Source organism: Arachis duranensis, chromosome 10, assembly GCF_000817695.3.
Source record: "Arachis duranensis cultivar V14167 chromosome 10, aradu.V14167.gnm2.J7QH, whole genome shotgun sequence".
In the NCBI taxonomy this organism is placed as follows: Eukaryota; Viridiplantae; Streptophyta; class Magnoliopsida; order Fabales; family Fabaceae; genus Arachis; species Arachis duranensis.
Window position 1 is genome coordinate 85,006,024 of NC_029781.3, and position 27,056 is coordinate 85,033,079.

General features: G+C 35.8%; 2 protein-coding genes and 1 non-coding gene across 3 annotated transcripts; 1 reads left to right on the forward strand and 2 right to left on the reverse strand.

Annotated features, from left to right (window-relative positions):
• Nucleotides 1–15,885: 15,885 nt before the first annotated feature.
• LOC107470542 (uncharacterized) lies at nt 15,886–16,398 on the reverse strand. Its single transcript, XM_016089940.1, has 2 exons — nt 16,237–16,398; nt 15,886–16,191 (listed from the first exon to the last, which is right to left on the reverse strand). Exons 1-2 carry the CDS (start codon nt 16,396–16,398, stop codon nt 15,886–15,888), a joined length of 468 nt encoding a protein of 155 aa, XP_015945426.1.
• A 6,754-nt stretch (nt 16,399–23,152) lies between these two features.
• LOC127743647 (U2 spliceosomal RNA) lies at nt 23,153–23,348 on the forward strand. The gene has a single exon (XR_008005031.1). It is a non-coding gene; the product is annotated as a U2 spliceosomal RNA (small nuclear RNA).
• A 488-nt stretch (nt 23,349–23,836) lies between these two features.
• Nucleotides 23,837–26,656, reverse strand: LOC107470593 (probable monogalactosyldiacylglycerol synthase, chloroplastic). Its single transcript, XM_016089996.3, has 8 exons — nt 25,902–26,656; nt 25,623–25,795; nt 25,174–25,335; nt 24,945–25,086; nt 24,643–24,867; nt 24,435–24,497; nt 24,273–24,347; nt 23,837–24,159 (listed from the first exon to the last, which is right to left on the reverse strand). The coding sequence occupies exons 1-8, from the start codon at nt 26,400–26,402 to the stop codon at nt 23,923–23,925; spliced, it is 1,578 nt and encodes a 525-aa protein (XP_015945482.1). The 5' UTR covers nt 26,403–26,656; the 3' UTR covers nt 23,837–23,922.
• Nucleotides 26,657–27,056: the final 400 nt, after the last annotated feature.

Sequence of the window (27,056 nt, forward strand, 5' to 3'; positions counted from 1 at the left end):
GGTCGATCATGTCCTGTATAACACAAAATGCATATTAGTCATCTAACAAGGACAAACAGAAGAACAATTTTTGAATAGGCTAGGAAATTGCAAATTGACGTACCTTATTCGACGGAGCGGTGGGAGTCTTCATTGACGATATATTGCTGAACAATTTCGGTATTCCAACTGACCAATATCCCGCATCCGCTGGGGGTGGAGCCATCACAGGGAAAGTGGTGCACCGGCGCGGTGTCGACCGAGCCTCATCGATGAGCACGTCAGGCTCATCTGTAGGGGAGTCGGGCACGAAAAGTTCAAAGATGGAGCGCTCCTTTGAGGGACTCTTATGGAGACTCTTGGGGTTGTTTTCAGGACCCTTACCCTTCTCTATTGATGACCTCAACTGGGTTAGTGTTGTCAACGTCTGGCATGGATGACTATGACTAGCAGTTCGGCTGCCGAACTCATATGGGCCTCCACCTGGTTTGGGTACCATCACAATGGAATGGTGGTCTTCCTTGTCACGTTGGGTGTTTTGCAAAATCTGTAGAAGAACACCTTCCGCAAAAGTTGCCTTCTTCTCCATCTCCTGCATGCGACCATCTAGCTCTTGCAACTTCTCCTCTGTTGACTGCCCCGTACAATGTGCAGCGCAGTACACATGTCAGGTATAAAACGGATAAATCCTAAGAAACATATATATAAACAGTACAAGGAACTAGAAACGGGGCTACACTTCAAGTTATTTTCCACATCTCAAAACTCTAAGGCATACTTCATGGGTACATTAAGCATTGTGGCATACCGTAGTGCACCTACACTACCATGCATACTTCTACAAGTAATTGAAGTAAGAAGAAGGTGCTTACTTGAATCAACTCCTTCAGTCGGCGCTCCATTGCGGTTTCAACAGCTTCGGTTGGCGACTTGGTTGCAGGATCTGTCACCAGGTCAACCAGTGTCTGTCCCTGAGGAATATCCAAAAAAAATTTAGTAAATTAAATTTCCGTCACCATTCATGTTCTCTGCTAAGGAAACAAGATATTGATGATCTTCTTCCTACTTCACAAAAGCTGAGGGAGAAAGGACTCACGACATCGATTGTGAGCTCCAGGTTCATTTGTGATCCTCCACATTCATGTGCGCCAGTCGGTGACGTAGCGCTAATGCTCAGCAATGAATCGTTCCTGCATCATAAAACATGGTATCATACCGTAAGCAAGCCACAGGTAACCACCATTTCACAATAAAGTGATCACAAAACAAACTAAAGTAGTATGCATACGCTTCCGCTGGAAGATAATCCTGTGAGTCGGGTGGAAAGCATTCCATTCCTTCCATGATTCGTTGTTAGAAGGTTACTGGACAAGTACTCTATGTGAACAAGAAACTAAGCTGACCGTAGAAAAATCGTAACTAAACCAACTCTATTTGTATTAGGGATATGGAGAAGAATGGACGAGTGTACGTAATGTGTATTGAAAAGGTAATTTGGGGAAAGTAGGTGCCCCTACTTGTCCAGTAAGAAGTTTCTAAACCTGCAAATCGCAGTTTCAAGTGATGATAGTATCCTTTATATTATCAACACGTGCCATCTGATGTTACAACTCACATTGTTCTTAGATTGCCCTCTAAATGGGGGAGTATTACTCAGTCCTTGTAACAACTTGAAGCAAGTCAAATAAACTTGTTTTATTTTTACTTTGACTTGCATGGACCATTCCTTTGGTTATTTTGGGTTTGTTTTTTTCTTTTATTGCAGACAAAGACTATCATAACAAGGCCCAAGGTTCATGCTTGTGGTATATAAAACCTAGTATGTCTATTCTTAATAATAATAATAATAATAATAATAATAATAATAATAATAATAAAAGCATCAAGTGCTAGTAAAAATTATGACAATTATGTTAGTAATAATAATATTAATAATATTTATGATTTAATTATTAAATTTTTATTATACCAAAAATTTCCGTTAACAATTATAGTTATATTTTTAAATTAATAGTCTAATATAAGTATATATTATTTTAATAGTAAATAAAAAAATGTTGATAAGATTATTTTTTTATCAATATATAAAAATTGTACTACACAGTATTAAAAATTTTAAGTAAATGTTAAAATAATACATATTGACATCAGAAAATTAATAATATAACATAAACATATTTGTAAAACGAAATCAATGTAACAATCAGAAAATATTGATAGCTTGATTCAAAGAAAATTCAATTATCAAATAACTAAGTCGTTACATAAGCAACATTTCACGACAAGAATTATGAATTAAGTTAGTCGTTATTATTTATGATTTGGATAAATGAGATTCAAACCATAGATACTATTTTTAATTAAATTTTTACCAAAAATTACATACCTACAAATTACCTAATTCTTTTGAAAATTTTTTGAATATATAAAAATTCAAGGAGAAGTTCACTATTGAGAATTAAATATAATATTTTCTAAATCGTACTTTCAATAAAAATAAATACTTAATTCAATCCATCCTAAACAATTCTATACTCACTATACTTATGCATCTAAAAAAATTCTACACATGTTATCTAAATGAATGATTTCCTTTAATTTCATAAAAATAAACATAGTCCGTAATTTTGTTCTCAAATGATTATTTATGTTTATTCGATGTTTAAAAAAATTAACTATTTAGAATTACTAACTTTATAATGGAATATTAATGTACTCATATTAATTTTAAATTAAAATGTCTATTTTTTTTTCACTATACATTAATCCGGTGACTTTTAAAGAATTATAAAGTAAACTTTTCTTCTAATTTTAATCATCTTAAAGTTCAGACAACCCGAATATATTTATCTAAAATTTAAATTAACCGAGTACATTAATTTAAATCAGCTAATTGAGTAGGTGAACATCAACAAAATTTACAACCCTGTTAACACAATATGTAAACTTACCCATTTATATATATAAAAAAAGACTTTTAAAAAATCAAGACATAAGATTCGGTTTCAGAAAATACTAATTTTTTAAAATTTTTGGGAAACTTTTCCTCCACAATTAATGTTGATACTTTAGGCTACATAATTTAGACAATTCAAGTGTATTTCAAGTATTAGCTGTATAGTCTCTTTTTTCCAAGTTAATTATCATTTTCACTACCTTCTATTACTCTTGCAAACTGTGAATGAGTGTGAAAGACTTTGAAATTACATTCCCACATCAAGTCCTAAAAGGATGGTGAGAAACGCCTTTTCTCGCAAACTAGTTCCTGTAAGAGTAGACCCAAAATCATCATTTCAATAGTCTGACCGCCGCGTGACTTGAAAGAACGACTGCAAGGCCCATTCTCTGGACAGTCGACATGAAGTGACATATTTGGCAACATATCACGAGGATATCCTCAACCGTTGATTCTGAATTTTGTTTTCTCTGATTCATATTAATCTCATCTAATCCATCTGATTATCTTTTCTTGCAATTGGCTATTTTTATGATGAGACTCATCACTCCCTCCAACGTCCATGATGGACAATATTGCCCTGTTACCAATAAATTTAAAATTTCACCTATGTTCCTTACGCAACTGATTTGAAGATCACAACCATTCTTACCTATGTTCCAAATGCAACCTTTCTTTTTTTTAGCTATAATTATCTGACTAACCGAAACTACCGCAAGAAATCCGCATGGACTTCTCCTCCCACTTACTCCACACCTTCATAGCCTTACATCCTCTCCAACTAAAAGAGAAATTTGAATCCCAACCCGCCCATTTTTTCCGAAAATAGTGCAACCTTTACCACTTACAGCTTAACCATACTATACCAACGACTTTTTTCAAAACCTTTTATCCATCAACCCCTTCAATGGATTCTAGATTATCCCCGTATTATCACTGTGTCTTCGAGGGATGGATACCTGGCATATATACCACCATTGAAGACGTCCATGTCCAGATTGAAGACTACGACAACAGCGTCTGGAGGACTTACGATACAATGGACGAAGCGGATGAAGCATGGCTGGTATACTTTGGTAGAGGCGATCGTGAGCATGGAAAGTGGCGGCTGGATAACGATCTTGCACCTGAACCCGTCGCTACGGACGACTACCGTGCTTCCCAAATGGTTGCATTGAGAGCTTTGCATAAACGTTACAACCTCGAGCGACACCAGCTGGCACCTATACTACTCCATCGTAAGTACCGTAATCCATCGTCTTTCTCTTTCAACGTAACAACTCCTGTGCACCTACTTACCTTTACTTGCCAACCCATATTCTTTCTCTTTAGCCAACGAGGTGGTCCCTGAAAAGCCAGCTCGCGAGCCTTTGTTGGCAGTCAGCATGAGGGACTGGGTGAGAAAGGCTTGTGACTCACTAGATATTCCTCCTCCAATATACAGAATCATTACGCAGACAGCTTCAGATGATCGGAGATGTTATCGACACCTCGCCTCTGTCGTCCCCTCCGGAGCAACAGATGCCTTAGTTGTGTCTGGCAGATACGCCTACGACATCGACACAAGTCATGAGGACGCGGCTAGACTATGCCTTCGTGCCCTATCCAAGGTTCTTGACACATTCGTTGACGATTACAACTATGACCTCTTGGAGACGTGGAAGACAAAGTACATCCACTTGACCCAAGACCTTTGCTCCTTGCAATCTAGGCTTAACGATGTCCCTGACAGCAACGATGCACTCCATGAACGTATATTCGACCTCGACCAGCTCCAACATCATCCCGACAATGGTGCCAGTTCTAGTAACCCATGATGGACGGTCTAGGCACCAGACCTGCACCCAGAGACCGCTCGTAACGTTTCCAAGTTACGATTCCAGTAAACTTATCCGCTGTTGCAAATGCCTTAGCAATCCTTCCCATTTGGCATTGTACTCTTGTTAATGAACAAATGCTAATTACCTTTTCATGCAGTTAACTTACTTTTCGATCATGCATTCTACCTTAATTGTTCCTTCATTAAAATAAATTCCACTACCCACACTATGCAGACTTGGAATGGCTTCCTACTAATCATGCTTTCCCTTATATTACTTTTCATCTCAACAAAGACAACAGCGAAAAAATAACTATTTATTCTAAAAAACTAGTATAATGCCCAATAATTATCTATTCTAAAAAATTAAATATAATGAATTAATACATTTCTATAAATAAAATCGATCCATCTACTTTATAAGTAAAATTGTCTATTTTTCACCTAATCAACACTTTTCTTCTATAAAATCAACAAAATACGATTTTTTTTTTAATTTTTTTTATTTACACGTGTATCAAAAATAGACAATTACTTTGCATTAAAAAAATACTATTTAATTTAATACTATTATCCCATATATAAAATATTATTAATTTACTTAAAAAATTTTCTATTTCACAAAAATGTTTTCATATCCATCATTTTTTTGGAGTACAAAATATAAAATACTTAATTAATATAAAATTGTTACGTTATCCTAATACAGGCAACTACTTCCATTCTCCACTATTGTATCCATCCTCAACATTTTGCCTCTCCACATTATTCATTTTCTTTGATATAAAAGGGCTTTATCACAACATAAGAAAAAACTAGAACAAAAACCAAACACAAGTTACATATTTCAAAAATCGAATTACATAACATTATTCTACAATTGGCCCAACATCAAACTGTGTACCAAAAAAAAAAATTTTAGCTGAGCTCCACAACAACAAGCCAGCTGACTCCAGTCGACGTTAAGTCCAATTTTGGAATTCAAATACTTCATGTCAATGCCACAATTGATTACCGTGTCAATCAGTTTATCTCACACCATGAAACTTAATCATTATATTCCACATTATTAGCCGCCTGCCCCATCTAAACCATTAACATATTTTAATTTTTATTTGAACGGTTCACATGTTTGCCATATCAAATTCCGTTTCCGTACATTGTCATACGGGAACACCTTCCTATAGTATAATAAAATTGTGAGTTGATAGTCACAAAAAAAAATGAGTTGATATGAATAATTATTAGTAACCTCAAAACTTTATACATATTGTACTCACAACTACTAGTAATAACATAATATGCTAATAAAAATTGAAGTTAATGATACGATATATATATTATTATAAATTATCCAAAAGTTTGACCCTTATTAAATAAGAAAAAATAATATGATTACTAAAATTAAGAGATAAAGTACATATATATACTAAATTTAAGAGGGATATGTAATAAATTACAAAATTTCTTATGAATATATCAATAATGTAAATATTTTTGTTTTCGTTCGAAGAATTATACACACTATTGTTAATAATATAATAAATTTAATTATTATTCTTATAACATTTTGCATCTTTGATTTTCACTATTTTACAGTGTGAATTGAAATATGGTTTGTGCATAAGAGAATTGAATGTATGTAAGAGGAAGTATAAATAGTAAATATTAATTAAAAGAATAACTTAAAAATTTTATTATATTCTAATAATAGAAGATTGTGGAGATGTAAAATGAGTTAATATGTTTTCTTATGATAATTTAATTTTTGATAACTATCTCATTAGATTGATTGACCTTATTCTTAATTGAGATATCATAAAATTGTTAAATAAAAAAATTTAACTACCTTAATTACTATTATATAATGAATTAGTTCCAAATATTTTTAAAATTATCACGTAAATTTAATTGAGATTGAAAAACAAATTTCTACTTACAAATTTTCTTAAAATATTTCTCAAAATTTTGAAATTATAACTTTTTAAAAAATAATATTTTAAATAGTAATATAATTAATTAGTTAAAAAATTGGCTATTTGAAGATCTTAAAAGAAAAGTAAAAATGCCAAAAGTCCAATATATTAAGATGTTGTGTATGGGTATGATGATTATGGTATCAGAGCAGTTCGTTTCTGTGGAGTCTGAGGGATGCACTGACTATACTTCTGTGCATTCTCTGTATGTGTGTTATGTGCTATTAGTATATCTACTTGATATAATTGGCATAAACGTTCATGAGCATGCATTTGGGACTTTGAAGTACTAAACTTTCGGTATTGAGACTGATCAACTTAATATCGATTGTTTGGTGTGTATAGGAACCGAATGGCGCCTCGTGGACGCGGTAGAGGCCGTGGGAGAGGTCGTACTAATGCTCGTGCACCGGAGATTAACCCTAATGACCCGGTGAACTTTATGACGCGTTTTAACGAGTGAGTGTGGGGGACTTCGACTAGCATCCCTATCGTCAAAAGCAAAACCGTGAGGTCTTGTGTGCTCAAGCGGATAATATCGTGCTAGCGGGTGGTCTGGACTGTTACAAATGGTATCAAAGCCGGAACCCGAATTGATGTGCCAGCGAGGGCGCTGGGCTCCCTTAGGGAGGGTGGATTGTAAGGCCCACATCGGTTGGGGAGGGAAACGAAACATGCCTTATAAGGGTGTGGATACCTCTCCCTAGCATGACGCATTTTGACGAGTGAGTGTGGAGGGCTTCGGCTAGCATCCCTATCGTCAAAGACAAAACCGTGAGACCTTGTGTGCCAAAGCGAATAATATCGTGCTAGCGGGTGGTCTGGGCTGTTATAATATGAAGCAAAATATGAAAATTTAAATGCAAAAAAAAAACATAAAAAAATCATTATTCTGTTACAATTTATTTTGAGAAAAAAAATATTTATCATTTAACTTTCTTGCTAGCTAGTTAGTATCATTTTCTTCTTAAGAGCCCCTCTATTTAATTTGAGCGCATTTAAAAAATAGGTAAAAAAAGAAAAAAAGAAAAGGACTTATAATCATATTCTTTAAGAGCCCCTCTATATAAGTTTGAGCCATTCTCTTAATTTCTCGCACCATCACCATCTCTTAGTCTTCTATACATCTTCTATTTTCATTAGGCTCTTCATCCTTCATTTCATAAGGAGGAAAATATTAGGATCTTCAAAATGTACGCATTAGTATCGAAGTGGTTTTTTCTAATCATCTTCTTAGGCACATCAATAATTTGTGTTTTAGGATTTAAATTTTCTAGGTTAAGAATAGTTTCACAAAATACTAAAATATAGTATCATGATAATAGTATTATTAACATCTCTTATTATACTCAAAGATTAGACCATTTCAATTATAAACTTGAAAATTATATCACATTTAAACAAAGATATTGATAGATTTAAAGTTGAGGTGGTTCTAAATCGGAAGCACCGATTTTTGTATGATTTAATGGCGAAACTTTTTTAGAAGACGGAATTGACGCGGTTAAATTTCTCAAAGACAACGCTTTTCATTTCAATACTCCTTTTTTATACATTTAGGTAATAATTAATTATGATTTTTTAGAGAACATGCTTGACATTCTGTAATTCACAGTGAAAATTTTTTTTTATTTAATTTTCAAAATCATTTTGTAGACAACATGAAAAATGTAATTAAGAACGTCTTAAAAAGGATGCATTGGGTGTGTTGCTTTCAAGTAGTTATAGTAGTCGTCTTTATGGTTGGATTGATTTTTTACTTAGTTTTACATCAAAACATAAAATCGCATACCTTAATTATGTGGCCAATATAATCTAAGTAAATATATCTTTGATGAGCGGATATTTTATACGTTTTTTGGGGTAATTTCATGTAGATTTTAGTATGTTTTAGTTAGTTTTTAGTAAATTTTTATTAGTTTTTAGGCAAAAATAATATTTCTGGACTTTACTATAAGTTTGTGTTTTTTTCTATGATTTCATGTATTTTCTGGCTGAAATTGAGGGAGCTGAGTTAAAATCTGATTCAGGCTGAAAAAGGACTGCTGATGCTGTTGGATTCTGACCTCCCTGCACTCGGAATGGATTTTTTGGAGCTACAGGAGTCCAATTAGCACGCTCTCAATATGGTTGGAAAGTAGACATCCAAGACTTTCCAGCAATATATAATAGTCCATACTTTGCGCGAAACTAGACTATGTAAACTGGCGTTCAACGCCAGTTCCATGTTGCAGTCTGGCGTTCAGCGCCAGAAACAGATTACAAGTTGGAGTTCAACGCCAGAAACAGGTAACAACCTGGCGTTCAACTCCAGAAACAGTCCAGGCACGTGAGAAGCTTAAGTCTCAGCCCCAACACACACCAAGTGGGCCCCAGAAGTGGATTTCTGCACTATCCATTTTAGTTTACTTATTTTCTGTAAACTTAGGTTACTAGTTTAGTATTTAAACAACTTTTAGAGACTTATTTTGTATCTCATGACTTTTTTAGATCTGAATTTTATACTTTTTGATGGCATGAGTCTCTAAACTCCATTGTTGGGGGTGAGGAGCTCTGCAGCGTCTCGATGAATTAATGCAATTATCTCTGTTTTCCATTCAAACACGCTTGTTCCTATCTAAGATGTTCATTCGCGCTTCACCATGAAGAAGGTGATGATCTGTGACACTCATCACCTTCCTCAATCCATGAACGTGTGCCTGACAACCACCTTCGTTCTACATTAGATGAATGAGTATTTCTTAGATTCCTTAATCAGAATCTTTGTGGTATAAGCTAGAATTGATGGCGGCATTCATGAGAATCCGGAAAGTCTAAACCTTGTATGTGGTATTCCGAGTAGGATTCAAGGATTGAATGGCTGTGACAAGCTTCAAACTCGCGATTGTTGGGCGTAGTGACAAACTCAAAAGAATCAATGGATTCTATTCCGACATGATCGAGAACCAACAGATGATTAGCCGTGCTGTGACAGAGCATTTGGACCATTTTCACTGAGAGGATGGGAAGTAGCCATTGACAACAGTGACAACCTACATACAGCTTTCCATGGAAGGAGTCCTGCGTGTGTGAAGAGGAGTACAAGAGAAAAGATGAAATAAAGAGGACAAAGCATCTCCAAAACTCCAACATATTCTCCATTATTGCACAATAAGTATTTATTTTATGCCCTTTGACTTTTTACAATTAAAACGAAAGAACCCTATTGGCATTCTGACTAAGATCAACAAGATAACTATAGCTTGCTTCAAGCCAACAATCTCCGTGGGATTCGACCCTTACTCACGTAAGGTATTACTTAGACGACCTAGTGCACTTGCTGGTTAGTTGTGTGGATTGTAAAAGTGTGATTGTAATTTCGTGCACCAAGTTTTTGGCACCGTTGCCGGGGATTGTTCGAGTTTGAACAACTAAAGGTTTATTTTGTTGCTTAGATTAGGAATAATTTATTTTTGTTGCTATAGAGCCATTAAATCTGAGTCCTTTATTTTCTTTTCAAAAATTTTTCAAAAATATTATTTTTCCTTATTAATTTTTAATTTTTATGTGAGTTTAGTTTTATACTTTAAGTTTTGTGTCAATTGCATATTTCATATTTTCCTTGGAATTTTCGAATTTGTGTTCTTTATTTTTTCTTGATCTTCAAATTGTTTTTGTCAAATTTTCTTGTTTGATCTTTGATTTTTCCTATTTTGTGTATTTTTCGTGTTTTTCTTGTGTTTTTTTAAAATATTAGTTTTCAAAAAAAATATTTTTTATATACAATATCAAAACACGTTACATTTATAGCTCAATTGGCTAGAGTGTTGGCTTATGTTCTTGGCAATTGGGTATCTTCCTTTTAAAACGTTTTTCAAAAAAATAATTTTTCTTTGATTAAATCTTGTGCCAAACTTTAAGTTTGGTGTTTTCTTGTTAATCTTTCTTTAATTTTCGAAAATTTTATTGTGATTTTCTAAAAATTTTAAGTTTGGTGTTCTTTCTTTTGTTCTTGGTGTTCTTGTGAATCTTCAAGGTGTTCTTGAATCTTCCTTATGTTTTGATCTTAAAATTTTTAAGTTTGGTGTTCCTTGGTGTTTTTCCTCCAAAATTTTCGAAAACAAGGAGCATTAGATCTAAAAAATTTTAAGTCTTGTGTCTTTTGTGTGCTTTTTCTCTTTCATCATAAAATTTCAAAAATTAAAAAAAATATATTTTCCTTTAATTATTCATTATTTTCAAATCCTTTTGGTTGACTTTGTCAAATTTTTTTAAAATCATATCTTTTTCAAAACTTCCTAACCACTTTTTCTCTCTCTTCAATTTTCAAAAATTATATCCAAAATTTTTCAAATCTTTTCAATTAATTAATTATTTTCGTTTTCAGTTTTTATTTTATTTTATTTGGTTTTCTAATTTTTTAATTTTTATTTAATTTTTCATTTATTCTATTTTATCTTCCTTTTAATTTCTGATATTCAAAATTTTTTTTTTAAATCCACATTACCTCCTTTACTCCAACATGGACCTAAGTGGAATTGAAAAGTCCAGAAGGACTCTGGGGTCATATGCTAACCCCACTACTGCTTAATATGGGAGTAGTATCTGTATACCCTCCATTGGAGTCAGTAGTTTTGAGTTGAATCCTCAGCTCATTATCATGGTACAGCAAAGTTACTAGTATTTCGGACTTCCACAGGAAGAACCTACAGAGTTTCTGGCACAATTTTTACAAATTGCTGATACAGTACATGATAAGGAAGTAGATCAGGATGTCTACAAATTATTACTGTTTCCATTTGCTGTAAAGGACTAAGCTAAGAGGTGGTTAAATAACCAACCTAAGGACAGTATAAAGACATGGAAACATCTGTCAGAAAAATTCCTGAATCACTATTTTCCTCCAAAACGGATGACACAGCTAAGGCTGAGCATCCAAGGCTTCAAACAAGGAGATAATGAATCCCTTTATGATGCCTGGAAGAGATACAGAGAGATGCTAAGAAAATACCCCTCTGAAATATTTTCAGAGTGGGTGCAGTTAGACATCTTCTACTATGGGCTTACAGAAAGAGCTCAGATTTCTCTAGACCACTCAGCTAGTGGATCTATACACATGAGAAAGACAATAGAAGAAGCTCAAGATCTTATTGATACAGTTGCCAGAAATCAGCATCTGTACTTAAGCAGTGAATCTTCCATCAACGAATAAGCTAAAACAGTAACTGCTGAACTCAGTTCTGCAGATCAAGCTGCTGAATTCAATCAGTAATTAGATTTTCTAACAAAACAGCTAGCCGAATTCAAGAAGATACTACAAGAAACAAGAATGGCTAATATGAATATGGAAGTACAGTTGAAGCAAACAGAACAACAGTTATCAAAACAAATAACAGAAGAGTGCCAAGCAGTTCAATTAAGAAGTGGAAAAATATTAAATACCTCACTTCAAGGTAGCAGGAAGCCAAGAAATGAGCAAACCACCCAAAATCCATCTGAGGACAATAAGAGCCCAGAGAAGAATAATCCTGGCACTCAAACGCCAGAAAATGGGTGGAAAGCTGGCGTTGAACGCCCAAACCATGCTCAGTCCTGGCGTTCAACGCCAGAAACAAGCAAGGAATTGGTGTTGAACGCCCAAAGGAAGCACAGTTCTAGCGTTCAGACGCCAGAAACAGGTAAGGAGCTGGCGTCTAACTCCACTCCAGCTTCCACCCCTGGCATTCAAACGCCTGTGGAAAATCAGACACATACAAGTGCTGATAGCAACCCCTCTAAAAAGGCTTCTTAACCCACATCTGTAGGCAATAAACCTACAGCAACTAAGGTTGAGAAATATAAAGCCAAAATGCCTTATCCTCAGAAACTCTGCCAAGCGGAACAGGATAAGCAATTTGCTCGCTTTGCAGACTATCTCAAAACTCTTGAGATAAAGATTCCGTTTGCAGAGGCACTTGAGCAAATACCTTCTTATGCTAAGTTCATGAAAGAGATCTTAAGTCATAAGAAGGATTGGAGGGAAACTGAGAAAGTTTACCTCACTGAAGAATGCAGTGCAGTCATTCTAAAAAGCTTACCTGAGAAGCTTAAAGATCCGGGAAGGTTTTTGATACCATGCACATTAGAAGGTACTTGTACCAAGCAAGCTCTATGTGATCTTGGGGCAAGTATTAACCTAATACCTGCAGCTACTATCAAAAAGCTTGGGTTGACTGATGAAGTTAAACCAACCAGGATATGTCTCCAACTTGCTGATGGCTCCATTAAATACCCATCAAGCGTAATTGAAGACATGATTGTCAAGGTTGGGCCATTTGCCTTTCCCACTGACTTTGTGGTGCTAGAAATGGAGGAACACAAGAGTGCAACTCTCATTCTAGGAAGACATTTCCTAGCAACTGGACGAAATCTCATTGACGTCCAAAAAGGGGAAGTGACCCTAAGAGTCAATGAGGACGAGTTTAAGTTGAATGTTGTCAAAGCTATGCAGCATCCAGACACCCAAAATGACTGCATGAGCGTTGATATTATTGACTCTCTGGTAAAAGAGGTCAATATGACTGAGAGTCTCGAATAAGAGCTAGAGGATATCTTTAAAGATGTTCAGCCTGATCTGGAGGAACCAGAGAGAATAATAGAACCTCTGAAAATCCCTCAGGGAGAAGAGAAACCTCCCAAACCCGAGCTCAAACCATTACCACCATCCCTACATTTCTGGGAGAAGGTGATACCTTTCCTGTAATCATAAGCTCTACCTTAGAGCCACAGGAAGAGGAAGCACTAATTCAAATGCTAAGGACACACAAGATAGCTCTTGGGTGGTCCATCAGTGATCTTAAGGGCATTAGCCCAGCCAGATGCATGCACAAAATCCTATTGGAGGGTGACGCTAAGCCAGTGGTTCAACCACAGAGGCGGCTAAATCCATCCATGAAGGAGGTGGTGCAGAAGGAGCTCACTAAATTACTAGAGGCTGGGATTATTTATCCTATTTTTGATAGCCCCTGGATAAGCCCTGTCCAAGTCATCCCTAAGAAGGGTGGCATAACAGTGGTTCATAATGAAAAAAATGAACTGGTTCCTACAAGAATAGTTACAGGGTGGCGTATGTGTATTGATTATAGAAGGCTCAATACAGCTACCAGAACAGATCATTTTCCTTTACCCTTCATAGACCAGATGCTAGAAAGACTAGCAGGTCATGAATACTACTGCTTCCTGGATGGATATTTAGGTTATAATCAAATTGCAGTAGATCCCCAGGATCAAGAGAAAATAGCATTCACATGTCCATCTGGAGTATTTGCATATAGAAGGATGCCATTTGGTCTGTGCAATGCACCTGCAACCTTTCAAAGGTGCACGCTCTCAATTTTCTCTGATATGGTGGAAAAATTTCTGGAAGTCTTCATGGATGACTTTTTAGTATTTGGAGACTCATTCAGCTCCTGTCTTGACCATCTAGCACTTGTTCTAAAGAGGTGCCAAGAGACTAACCTGGTTTTAAACTGGGAGAAATGTCACTTTATGGTGACTGAAGGAATTGTCCTTGGGCACAAAATTTCGAACAAGGGAATAGAAGTAGATCAAGCTAAGGTAGAGGTAATTGAAAAATTACCACCACCTGCCAATGTTAAGGCAATCAGAAACTTTCTGGGGCATGCAGGATTTTATAGGAGGTTTATAAAGGATTTTTCAAAAATTGCCAAACCTCTGAGTAATCTGCTAGCTGCTGACATGCCATTTATCTTTGATAAAGAGTGTCTGCAGGAATTTGAAACTCTGAAAGCTAAGCTGGTCATAGCACCAGTCATCTCTGCACCAGACTGGACATTACCATGTGAATTAATGTGTGATGCCAGTAACCATGCCATTGGTGCAGTGTTGGGACAAAGGCATGACAAGCTTCTGCACATCATTTATTATGACGGTCGTGTTCTAAATGATGCACAGAAGAACTACACAACCACAGAAAAAGAGTTACGTGCAGTGGTTTACGCCATTGACAAGTTCAGATCTTATTTAGTAGGATCAAAAGTGATTGTGTACACTGACCATGCTGCTCTTAAATATCTACTCACAAAGCAGGATTCAAAACCCAGACTCATAAGATGGGTGTTGCTTCTGCAAGAGTTTGATATAGAAATTAGAGACAGAAAAGGGATAGAGAATCAAGTAGCAGATCACCTGTCCCGAATAGAACTAGTAGAAGGGGCGTCCCTCCCTCTTACTGAAATCTTTGAAAACTTTCCGGATGAGCAACTCTTTGCCATCTAGGAAGTGCCATGGTTTGCAGACATTGCAAATTACAAGGCAGTAAGATTCATACCCAAAGAGTACAGTAGGAAGCAAACAAAGAAATTGATTACGTATGCAAAGTACTATCTTTGGGATGAACCATATCTCTTCAAGAGATATGCAGACGGAGTAATCCGTAAATGTGTGCCTAAAGAAGAAGCACAGAAGATCATCTGGCACTGTCATGGATCACAGTATGGAGGACATTTTGGAAGTGAGCAAACAGCCACAAGAGTCCTCCAATGTGGCTTCTACTGGCCTACTCTCTATAAAGACTCCCGAGTGTTTATACTTAATTGTGACATTTGCCAAAGATCTGGCAATCTGCCTCACAGTTATGCCATGCCTCAACAAGGGATCTTGGAGATCGAGTTGTTTGATGTATGGGGTATTGACTTCATGGGGCCATTCCCACCATCATACTCAAACACTTATATTCTTGTGGCAGTGGATTATGTATCCAAATGGGTAGAATCTATAGCAACACCCACTAATGATACTAAGATAGTGCTGAAATTCCTCCAGAAACACATCTTCAGCAGATTTGGTATCCCTAGAGTACTAATCAGTGATGGGGCACTCATTTCTGCAATAAACAGCTCTACTCTGCTTTGGCTCGATATGGAATTAGCCATAGGGTGGCCACTCCATATCATCCACAGACAAATGGGCAAGCTGAAATCTCTAATAGAGAACTTAAAAGAATCCTGGAACAAACTGTGATTAATCGTAGAAGGGATTGGTCAAGAAGCTTGGATGATAGGTCGGAACTAACACTAAGACTAGCACACCAAAGGCACTAACACTAACACCCAAAAACATTAATCGCTACATGAGAAAATAAAATACAAAAACTAGAAGCACAAACACTACAAGTCCTACGAACTACCAGCAGCGGTGGAGCCTCTCTGGGAGCAAGATCTACACGTGTGCCCAGGCTGTCTGCAGGGCTCACATCGCTTCGATCGGTTAAGGTCGGCCTCATCCATGTTGTTCCGGATTCTGGTAGACCTCAGTCGCCCATCACGATAATGCCTCGAGCTAGGATCTAGAATAACGGTCGGACCATCATAAGGTGGCCAAAGTCCTTCTAGTATTGGCGGCATAAAACCTATCTGGTACACCCTGAACACCTTTTGCATAGTGTAGACTTCGTCGACATAGATAGACCAGTCAAGCCGTGACTAGAAACAACATGCAATCGCATGGCAACATGGATAATGGAGAACCTGAAAGTATCCACAGTTGCATGTACGATCCTGAAGGAAAACTCGGTACGTCCCAAGTGAAAAGGTTCCGGTCGGCATCGTCTCGGCATTGGTGTACTCAGACTGGTGTCTATCGAATAGGGTGACGGTGAAGCACTTCGAGTCTCTCAAGTTGCGCTCCATCGCCTTCATAAAAGACTAGCAAAACTTGGCACCGCTGGCCAACTAAGCCTCTGCCGTCTGACCACGAATCACAAACAACTCTGCTAGTCGACCATAGTGGACTTCACCAGGGCGGTAACCAGAAGATTCCGTGTACTCTTTAGAACAGAATTAACACACTTAGATATATTGGTCGTTATGTGACCGAATCGTCTGCCACCATCCTGGTGCTAAGTCCACTTATCATATTCTATTCTGTTCGCCCAATCACACATTACCGGATTCTCAGTCCGCATTATATCAAACCAATAGGGAAACTCTGCCTCAGTCTTTGCATAAGCAGCGTTCACAAGCAAACACTTTGCATTCGTACCCTTGAAACTGAGTGTGAAGTTAGCTACAACATGCCGAATACAAAATGCTCGATACGCATCAGGGGATAACCACCCACTGTTAGGGTTCTCTAATGCAACCTTGATGCCGTTGTGCCTATCTGAGATGACCAATATCTCCTATTGCGGAGTCACATGTTGGTGCAGGTTGGTCAGGAAGAAAGACCACGACTCGACATTTTCTCCCTCCACGAGACTGAAAGCAATAGGCAAGATGTTGGAGTTCCCATCTTGGACAATGGCTAGGAGCAAAGTCCCACCATACTTGTCATACGGATGAGTACTGTCTATGCTGACCAATGGCTTGCAATGTCGGAAAGCTTTAACACAATGTCGGTGGTTGACATATTGCTGGGTTTGTCGAAATTTCATCATCGTTGTCCCCTCCAATGTCAGCAGACTCTTTGTCAGAATGATCCTCTAGCATCATATTTTTAATCCGATCTAGTTCCCCCTCACGTCAAACATCTGGAGATAGATGAGCTGAGGTGAAGACCCCAATTGGACCAGCTGGCCGATACTCCAACAAACACTCAGGTGCAACGACGGGCATCGAGGTAGAGGCACCCCCCATCGTGGTGGACTGAGGGTTTGGTGCGGATGTCCCAAAACTATCGATTCCATGTTCCAACTTTGCAAATAACTCGTGTATCCTCACTTCCAAGAAACTCCGACAATAATGAAACAACACATGTATATCTTCATCTGATTGTAACACGAATGTTTCATATTGCACGCCGGTTGACACAACTGCAATAGGAATCTTATAGAACAACTTTTTCACCCACTTTGCACCACCCGCGCCCAACTTCTGCAATATACTGGTCTTTAAATCCAACAGTGTATCGGACGACCTAATGAAAACACTCAGTGGTTCTCTATCTGTAAACTTCACACCGTGTCTCTTACTCTTTTTTATTTTTCCAGAAGAGTGCACTAACATCAGAAAGATCTCTTTACTCTCCATTCCTCAAGTTATGAATGAATGATAATGACACTCTACACAACTTGCTGGGTATATATAGGCATCTTTTTTACTTCTCCTCTCTTCATAATCCGCTAGAGGGTGTAGCGGAATAGACTTCGGGCTCATATGACATAAACCGCTACAGGGTGTAGCGGTTTATGAGTTTTTAGTCTCTCAACGTAATCTGCGACGGGGTGTAGTGGATTACGTGTATCCAGGTTCTGCATTAGGGTGTCGCGGATTATATACAATTAGATTTGTTGCATTTGCGTCTGATTTTTTAGATTGTTGTATTTGCGTAACAGTTTCTTCCATTCATTTTATTTATGTAAATTTTCTTTTAAATATATAAAATAATATATTTTAATTTTTAATATTTATAATAATATATAGTTAATTTATTGTCTCTTTATGCATAACAATATTTTTTACCTATGAGATTTATCAAACATCTCAAAATATTAAATTATAACTATTTATTTATTATATTAAGTTATAGAGTAAATGATATAAACAAATGAAATGGTATTCAATATTACATGATAATCTTAAAAAAAAACATTATATATATGTTTGAATTTAATAAAACTATGTAAATTAAAGCTAATGAATTCAATTTACTCTTTCATTATATAAATCGAATAAAATGGATTTGATTTAGCCATACTAATAGTAAATTAAAATAGGTACATTTGATTTACTAGGAGAGAACATTACAGTGTATAAATCAAAGTAAATAGGTTCGATTTACTCTATGTGACACAACACTATATAAATCGAAGCTAATGAATTCGATTTATTTATATATGGGCCAATGCTATAAATTGAATTAAATAAATTCGAATTAACTATGAGATTTACCTATATAAATATGAGTAGAAAGTTAAATCCTCGTTAAAGTGGGGCTCACAAGGATTAGTGAGGATATTTTTTTAGTTCTTGTGTACTATAGAGGGATGATTAAGAAAAAAAAATGTGAGAGGGAATAAAATTTACTAATAAAGAACCGTTGAGTGTTTTTATTAAACCTTCTACGAATTTTGTTAAGTTTCAGAATACTATAATTCAAAAATTCGGACCACATGACGTGAAACGGGTGGAAAAGATATTTTATAGAATTTCAATTTCTATGGTAGTACCCTATCCACCTGATGTAACTCTATCACAGCAAAATAGATCAATGCGATCACAGCCCTCCATAATGCCATATATTGGGGCTCTAGTATCTCGGGATGCACTATCTGACAACCTCAAATAAGCAATAAGGCATCCATGTGAACTTTTAAAGAGAAATGTTTGATGCAGGTCGTAAATAAACAGTAAAAAATTAAAATAACTTAAAAATAATATTAAATAAGCTAAATCACTCACATTCCCACCCTCAAGTTAATCTATCCTGAGCCTCCAATGTGAGACTCTAGACCCCCTTCTCGCTCAACGTTGACTGATATCCTGACCACCTGCGATCCAAAGCATTAGCTAAATAATGACTATACCAAAAACATATTAACAAACATAACATGTTTAAACATCAAGTACCTCGATACCAAGGACCAATGAAAGGCGTTAAACCCATCATGGTTGAAATCCTGAATCCTTCAGAAGATCTATGACTGAAGGAGCTATAATGAATCGGCCAATTTAACAACATATCTATTGGCCACACGACATATGCATTGGTATAACCACGAAAGAGCAGCATATCCCCAACTGTATCAGCCCACGTCCTCTAGCCTAGATACGTACAATAGCCACCGAATGTGAAGATGTGTACTAGACTTGTCATCGAAGAGTTGAGTTGATAACAACATCATGATATACGCCTTCATATACCTCATAACTGTATCCTCATCTGTGCCTTGAGAAAGCTCACTAAATGTATCCTGCATCCAAGTACACTTGACAGTGAATTTGTCAATGCAGTGCACAGGAGGTAAGACACCCAATAGCTCTTCAAACCAAGCTCGTGCAGGTCGGTCACCCTCACTGTATCTCTTAAAGTACGTCAGACATTCACTAATGTACTCACCGTTGATTGGGAGGCCTAACGGGTACGTCATATCCTGTAGTGTAATTGTGCACTCCCCGAATGACATATGAAAGGTATGTGTTTACGGACGCCACCTATCCACAAATGTACTGACTAGTGGCTCATCTAACCTAAACTAGTGGTCGTTGAGTCTTGTAAGATGGTATAAACCGGCCATCTATAAGTACGGTATTATCCTATCGTATTTAGGGACGTACCATGTTATCTCCTCATATTGGTGATACATCAAGTGGACTGCATAACGATAACAAAAAATTTCTAAAAACCATAACAATTAAAAAAATAATTCACTAAATGAATATTAAATAATGCACGCCCTTTTGGAAAAATACCCTAAACCCAAATAAATAATCTTACAATACCATATCCCCAACAAATTCAAAAAAATCAAATCCAAGCTAAATCTAAATTCACCTAACATGAAGCATTCTAATAAAAAAATATTTAATATAAAATATATTACAATCCTGAATCAATAGAATCAATGATACTTTTAACTTAAATTAAATTTTAACTAAACTTCTAGTCACTAGTTAAGCTAACATTTAAAATTTACAAATTTTAATAGAAGTTCTAATTACTACTCTAACTAACAGTTATTTATAATCACTATTTTAAGTAGCATTTGTAATTTTAAAATTCTAATAAACTACTAATCACTACTCTAACCACCATTTGTAGTTTAAAAATTTTAACTAATGCTTATAATCAAATACTCTAAGCGACTTAATATTACTAATATTTCTGATCTATCTTAAAAGAAAATTTTATTCACTAACTTCTTCATTGATGCTTCCAACAATATGGGCAACTTTGTTCAACCGATAGATGCGATCTAGGTCGTTTTCCATGTCTGCAGTTTTAAATTTTGTGGTGTTGTTGCCTAGCTTTTCTCTTTAGGGCGCGTTTTGGGGGTGGAAGAAATTGTAAATTGTAATTTAGAACAAGTGAATTTAAATTGTATATATAGGTACACAACTAGTAAATCGAATGAACCTAGGACTTTATTTCTTATAAATCAAAACTACTCAATTCGATTTACTATGGACTATAAATCAAAGCATTTTTATTTGATTTATTATGGGCTTTAAATCGAAGATCATTGATTCAATTTACTATAGACTAGTTCATTAGCATGATTTTTCATAGCAAATCGAAGTTACTTAATTTAATTTATTGGTGTATTTGTCAAAATAAAAGTGACATTATTATCTCCTATAAATTAATTAATTTTTTCTTTTAGGTATAATCTAGAGATAAAAAAAATATTCATGCATAAACTGCTATGAGTTACAAGATTTTATTCTTCACTTTTTTTCTCTAAAAACCGTGCTAACGTGTAGCAGTTTTTGAGTTTTTCATGCTTCAACTTAATCCCCAATTGATTAGAGAGATTTACATAAAAATTGCTAAACCTCAAGTTATTCACATAGAATTGTTACAAAATCTAGATATAACTGATTTTTATTTATTGTATTTAGGTCATTTTAAACTCTATTTTATTTAAATATATGATTTATCCTATAATTAATATAGTTTTTATAGAAAGAAATTATTTTCATAAAATTCTGAAAAATCATATTTTTTGTGAAAAATAGAGATGGAAAAGAATATTTTTCTGTTATGGGAAATGACAAGGGAAATTGAAAGAAATTTCAAGATGGGAGTGAAAAGTAAGAGGCCGTCTCTGCTTTTTTATATTGTCATCTCTACTCTCATCTCAATACCATATGATTACTTTTAATATGGCAAGTTTGAAAAATATGAAATTAGTCTCGCATAAAAAAATAAAAAATAGTGAGGAGTTTATAAGAGTTCTTCATGATTATTTAGACAATTTGTATTACGGGTGTACATGGCCCGACCCGATCGAAGATTCAGTATAGATTCGAATATTTTAAAGCCTAATTTGGTGTGATTTTATCGGATTTAAGATTGGGTAAGGGTTTTAAAAATAGATCCTGTCATTATTTAGAATTGGATCCGGATCAAGACAAACCCGACTTCACCCGACCCATGTGCATCCTAAGGGAACTAAGAAAAAGTATATATGTTTTAAATTAATTCCAATATTATGTTATATTAAATATAAACTTATTATTTTATTTTTAATCACACTTGTTGAATTAGAAAATAGATAAAAAAACATCAAATTAAAATTTATAGACAAATTTAAGTTCAAATATTGATATCAACTTCTTGATAACAAATTTCTTTTTTACAAGTAAATACATCATAAACAAGTTTTTTTATAAATAATTTTTTTTGTAAATTATTATTAAAGTTTTAAAGGTCCAATTTTCATTTAATTTGGACTCGTTGTAATTGTGGCTCGAAAATATTTAGGTTTCATTGGATTTAAGACTAGATTAGAGTCTAAAAAATAGACCCAATGTATATTTAAGATAGAATCTGAATTAAGACAAATCCGATTTGAACCCACCTATATACAACCTTAATTTGTGTTTCATGATTATTATCTTCCCAAAATACTATTTCGTGATTATTATGCTTGGTGAGGGTAAGCATGAAATGCTGGAAGAGCTCTTTTCTGAAGAAAAGGGGAAAGAGGCCTGAGGTGGAACTTAAAAGATTTAAAGCGAGATATAAGTAACATTTGGTAATTTTTCATAAATTAAGTTTATTAATTTGTGTGACTAGATCAGTTCATGACGTGTAATTTTTCTCTTGTACTTAGTTCTTCAGTGTAACTAACTAAAGGAGTTTTAAGATCAGGTTCAGGCATCTGAAAAAGCCGAAGAAAGTATAATCTTTGTAAACTTTTTATATGATTTTTGCGATCCAATTTTTGGAAGTGAAATGGGTAAATAGACTAGAGACTACCATCAGAAACACTCCATGGTAAGTGATGGCAAATGGCTGTTTATACTCCATGAAAATCCTCTGCAACAAAGTATCACAATCTTATCATGAGTAATAGTACCACCTGTTAGATATTTTTAACTTCTCTAACCATGAAAACAAAGAGCTAATGCATTCAAAGTTTGAGCATGAATTAAAGATTAAAAAAAGGAAGAATACTAAGAGTCAAACCTGAGTTATTTCCGCGGAGGTGACCCATATTACTACAATGGCTCCAATGAGCCTCCATCCCTCATGGTACCCCCAATCCATTATCTCAAAGTACTGACTACTGATATTAAAGTAACATAAGCTACAAAATTTAAGGAACGCGGTGAGTCCTTACGTTCCTTTCAGGCTTCCACTCTTAGCAAACCTTGAAGTCTATCGAAGGTTACTTGAGCAGGCTGTTAAACTACTTGCGATGAAGTCCCACATCGCAGTGAGTAACAAGGAGACCTCCAGAGTTTAATATAAAACAAAGGTTTTGGGACTGAGCAAATCATACCTTTCTCGGCCTTTTGGCTAAGATCAAGTGTAGTATCTGTTCTTATCAGTTTAATATCTGATATGTAAGCCATTGGCTCACACGATATTAAATTAATTTTTTGAGGGGGAGGAGTTATTACAGTAGCTTGCTACTCGGCTTCTTGAGCGTCGCCCATGCGTTGCACTATTGCAAGGGCCTGGCGCACCCTACCAATCTAGTGCGAAAATTTTGTTTGGCACGAATTGGCCTTGGTTGTTTTTCGAAATGAATTATAGTTAATTAAAAATTAAAAATACAGTTCAAAAAAATCTGAGTATGGGGTAGTTCTTGGTTTCGATACCAGGGAATAAATATTAGAAGCTTGCATGTGCTAACCGCCAAAACCGCAGAGAAAGTTATATCTAATTGGAAGAAAAAGAAAATTGGCCACAATGCAAAAAATTCTTGTTGGATGTTTTATGCAATAAGTGGAGGTTTTATTCTCTGTTTCTCTTTTTTCATTTCAACTTGTAAGTTACGATATTTTCCTGTTGCGACTGAGACAGACATCGTCACATCGAGCTGTGTTCTTGAACCAACAGCACCACACATACAATCAGGGAAACTAAATAAATTATCGTTGTTGTGGCACGTATCTATCTATGTAACAATATGCCATCTAAAATATTTTTACATTGAATATTCATGAACCCACAATCTGACGCTCAAAACTATGAATTTATTTTCAAATTAGCATTCTAAACAATGATACAAATATATGAGGATTGGATAAGAGTGTTGATATTTAAGGGGTAAATGAGTAGTGTGGCAAAGAACTTCTTTGCCTCACAAGTTCATCAAGGTCATGAACAATCTTGAACACAGCATCAGGCCGTGCAAACATCAACGCCTTTTGAGACATAGTTTTTAGTTCCTCTGCTTGTGGACCGAACCACTCAGCTACAATTTTAGCTATCTTCTTCGGAGATTTTGAGAACTTGCCGAATCCATTTTCAACTACGTAGGGTACATTCCCAGCTTCCTACAATATCAAAGTAAATGTCAAATTTGTTTTTAACAAAAGAATTTAGATGGCTTGAAACATTAAGTTATGTAGAAGCAGAAGGTTGGAAAATGGTGCCAGAAACAGTATACCTGGCCAGCAATATAACCATTCAAAATGATAGGGAGGCCTCGGATCATGGCCTCGGCAATTGTCCCCGGGCCGGCCTACGTAGGAGAAAAATTTCATTAGTTGGGGTCGCGTTGAGGTAGCGAAACACATCAATAATCACAAGCAGAACATGACATACATACCTTTGTAATGATGCAATCACAAGCTCCCATGCATTCCTCCATTTTGCTGACAAATCCCTTTACCTGAAAATGCATCAAAATAGAACAATTCTAAACTAGATACATAACTTCACAAACATGTAACTTGTAAACGATATATGAACATTTTAGATTTCTAAGCACACAAACAATCACACACATTAATTCAAGATCTACAAAGAATGAATACCTGCACAGGAACCTTCCAATTAATTGAAGCCAATTTGTCAGCAAGCTTCTGATTACGTCCACAAATAACAAGTATTTGACCAATGGGAGCCTCACTGCTCTTATCATACAACATATCTCCAAGTGCCTTAGCAGTAGCCTCAATGGGACCCATACCTTCACCTCCCCCCATTAGTAGTACAGCAGGAAGATCCTCATCCATGCTTAAGGCTTTCCTAAGTTCATCCTACAACCAATATAACTTGATGAAAATAGCGAAGTCAATAATAATGATTCCTACAAGGACAAACGAACTTGACAAACCTTTGATTGAACAGGCTTAACAAAGGAAGGTCGAACTGGTAGACCGAAAATCTTTATCTGTGATTGCTGGAGTCCAGCTTTGAGCGCCCTTTTCGCAAGGTCTGTGGTCGGACAATAGCATCGAGTTACAAGCTTATGAAACCTGGATATTCAAGAAATAATAACATAACATGTCAAAACAAGATTACTAATATGGTTCTATGGCAAATGATAAAATTAGAAAACTCACCAAGTAGGATGGCAAGTACTTAAATCTGTGACAACCGTTGTAAAGATAATCTTGTTTAAAAGACCCTTTGCTCTCAAAATTCGAAGAGGAACATGTTGCATCAATGGGTGAACACTGATTATTATATATGGCTGATATTTCATTAGCCCCTTGGCAACCTCACTGAAAGAAGATAGGATGTTCAATACTGACGACTTATTCTACACACCATATAATTAACAACATCTACATCATAAAATCCAACCAAATGGGAGTTGTTCCTGATTTTGAAGCAGAAACACCGTGAACTATGAACAAAATTACCATACTATCTCTTCTTCCTACAGTTAGTTTTAGCAAGCCCCTCTTTTATATACAAATGCTTTCTTGCTTTGTGGTTGTCAATGGATATATCGGAAAAGAAATACCAAGACCAAGGGATATTTATCTAAAAGCAACCATAGTCTCACCGAGCTATAAATGTTGAAGTTGCAGCAAAATTTGACTGGTGCACCACACGCGGAGCAGTTCCATAATAGGTCATTTTCCACAATGATCCATGTTTCACCAGAAAGCTATATGTCCGAGGAAGTTGATTGAATGGCCAAGGGGTGTGCTCAGTCCACAAGTCAACAACAAATACCTGCAACATGAAGCTCCACACTCAGAACATAATAAACAAACAACAAAATAAAATCAGACATTAAAACAAACAGATGATGTGCAAAAACTGACAAACAGAAAGAAACCTGGTATTGGTCCCCAAATTCTTCATAGAAAGCAGCCCTTATAGCTTCTGCAGAAGCTCTGTGACCCCCACCAGTGTCACTCATCAAAATCAAAACCTTTTTTGGCTTCTGAGGATCAACACCACTCAATGTCCCTCTATCGTCCTGAATAACATCACACTCATCAAGAGTATTACCATTGTTACAGTGATTGTTATCCCCAGAATCAAGTATGGGAGAATCAAATCCAATTGGCAATTTCTGAGTGTGGAACCTAATAGCTGTGTTGAAATCATTAAAAAACCTCCTGAAATTCAAATTTGAATCCCCTCTGCCTCCAAGTTTCAAGCTAAGAGAAGCAGCAGAACACACACTTTGCTTTGTTACATTGAAGTGCAAGTAATTTGATAAATTATCAGAGCCAAAGGTGAAGAACCTGGAATCAAAGGCAAATCGACCAATATGGGATACAAAATCATGGACAAGACCATGTTCTTGTTGAACACTCGCCGAATGAAACATGGTTTTTGTTCCGTGTTACACTGCCGAGGTTACAACTACCATATGAATAAGCCAATAAAACACCAAAAACTAATAAATATAGTAGCAAGTAGAGAGAGTTGACATGAGAAACACCACCATTACCATCTCCAACAACAACCACAACGTGTGTTAACCATTTACAACATAGAAAGTGCGTGTGTGTGGAGGTCAAAGTCAGAGAGGGGGTCAAACAGATTGAAGAAGTAACAGTATAAAGAGCAAAGGAAGAGAGGCTATGATACAAGGGTTTTTTTTTTTTTTAATCCAATTCGCGTGACACCGGCCTAGATTTATGGGCCCACAAAGTTCATTTATATATCTAAGTGGCCAATACATGAATGACATTGTACATGTGTATCAAGCGTTCATTGGCATTTGGAATATCTATCTCTCTTAGGAATTTGTCTATCCACAACCTTTGTCGTTTCCCACCACAGCCCATGTTTTTGGGTATTCAACAATTTAATTTCTCATGCATGTTCTTTTCATTGACACTTTAACAACTCATTTTTAAGTATTTATTAATGTTCTCATTTTGGTTCATGTTTCTTTTCAATCGTTGATTATGCATGTGGTTGTTCTTGGTATATATATTGTTTCAAATTCTTTTCTGTTGAAACTAATAAACACAAC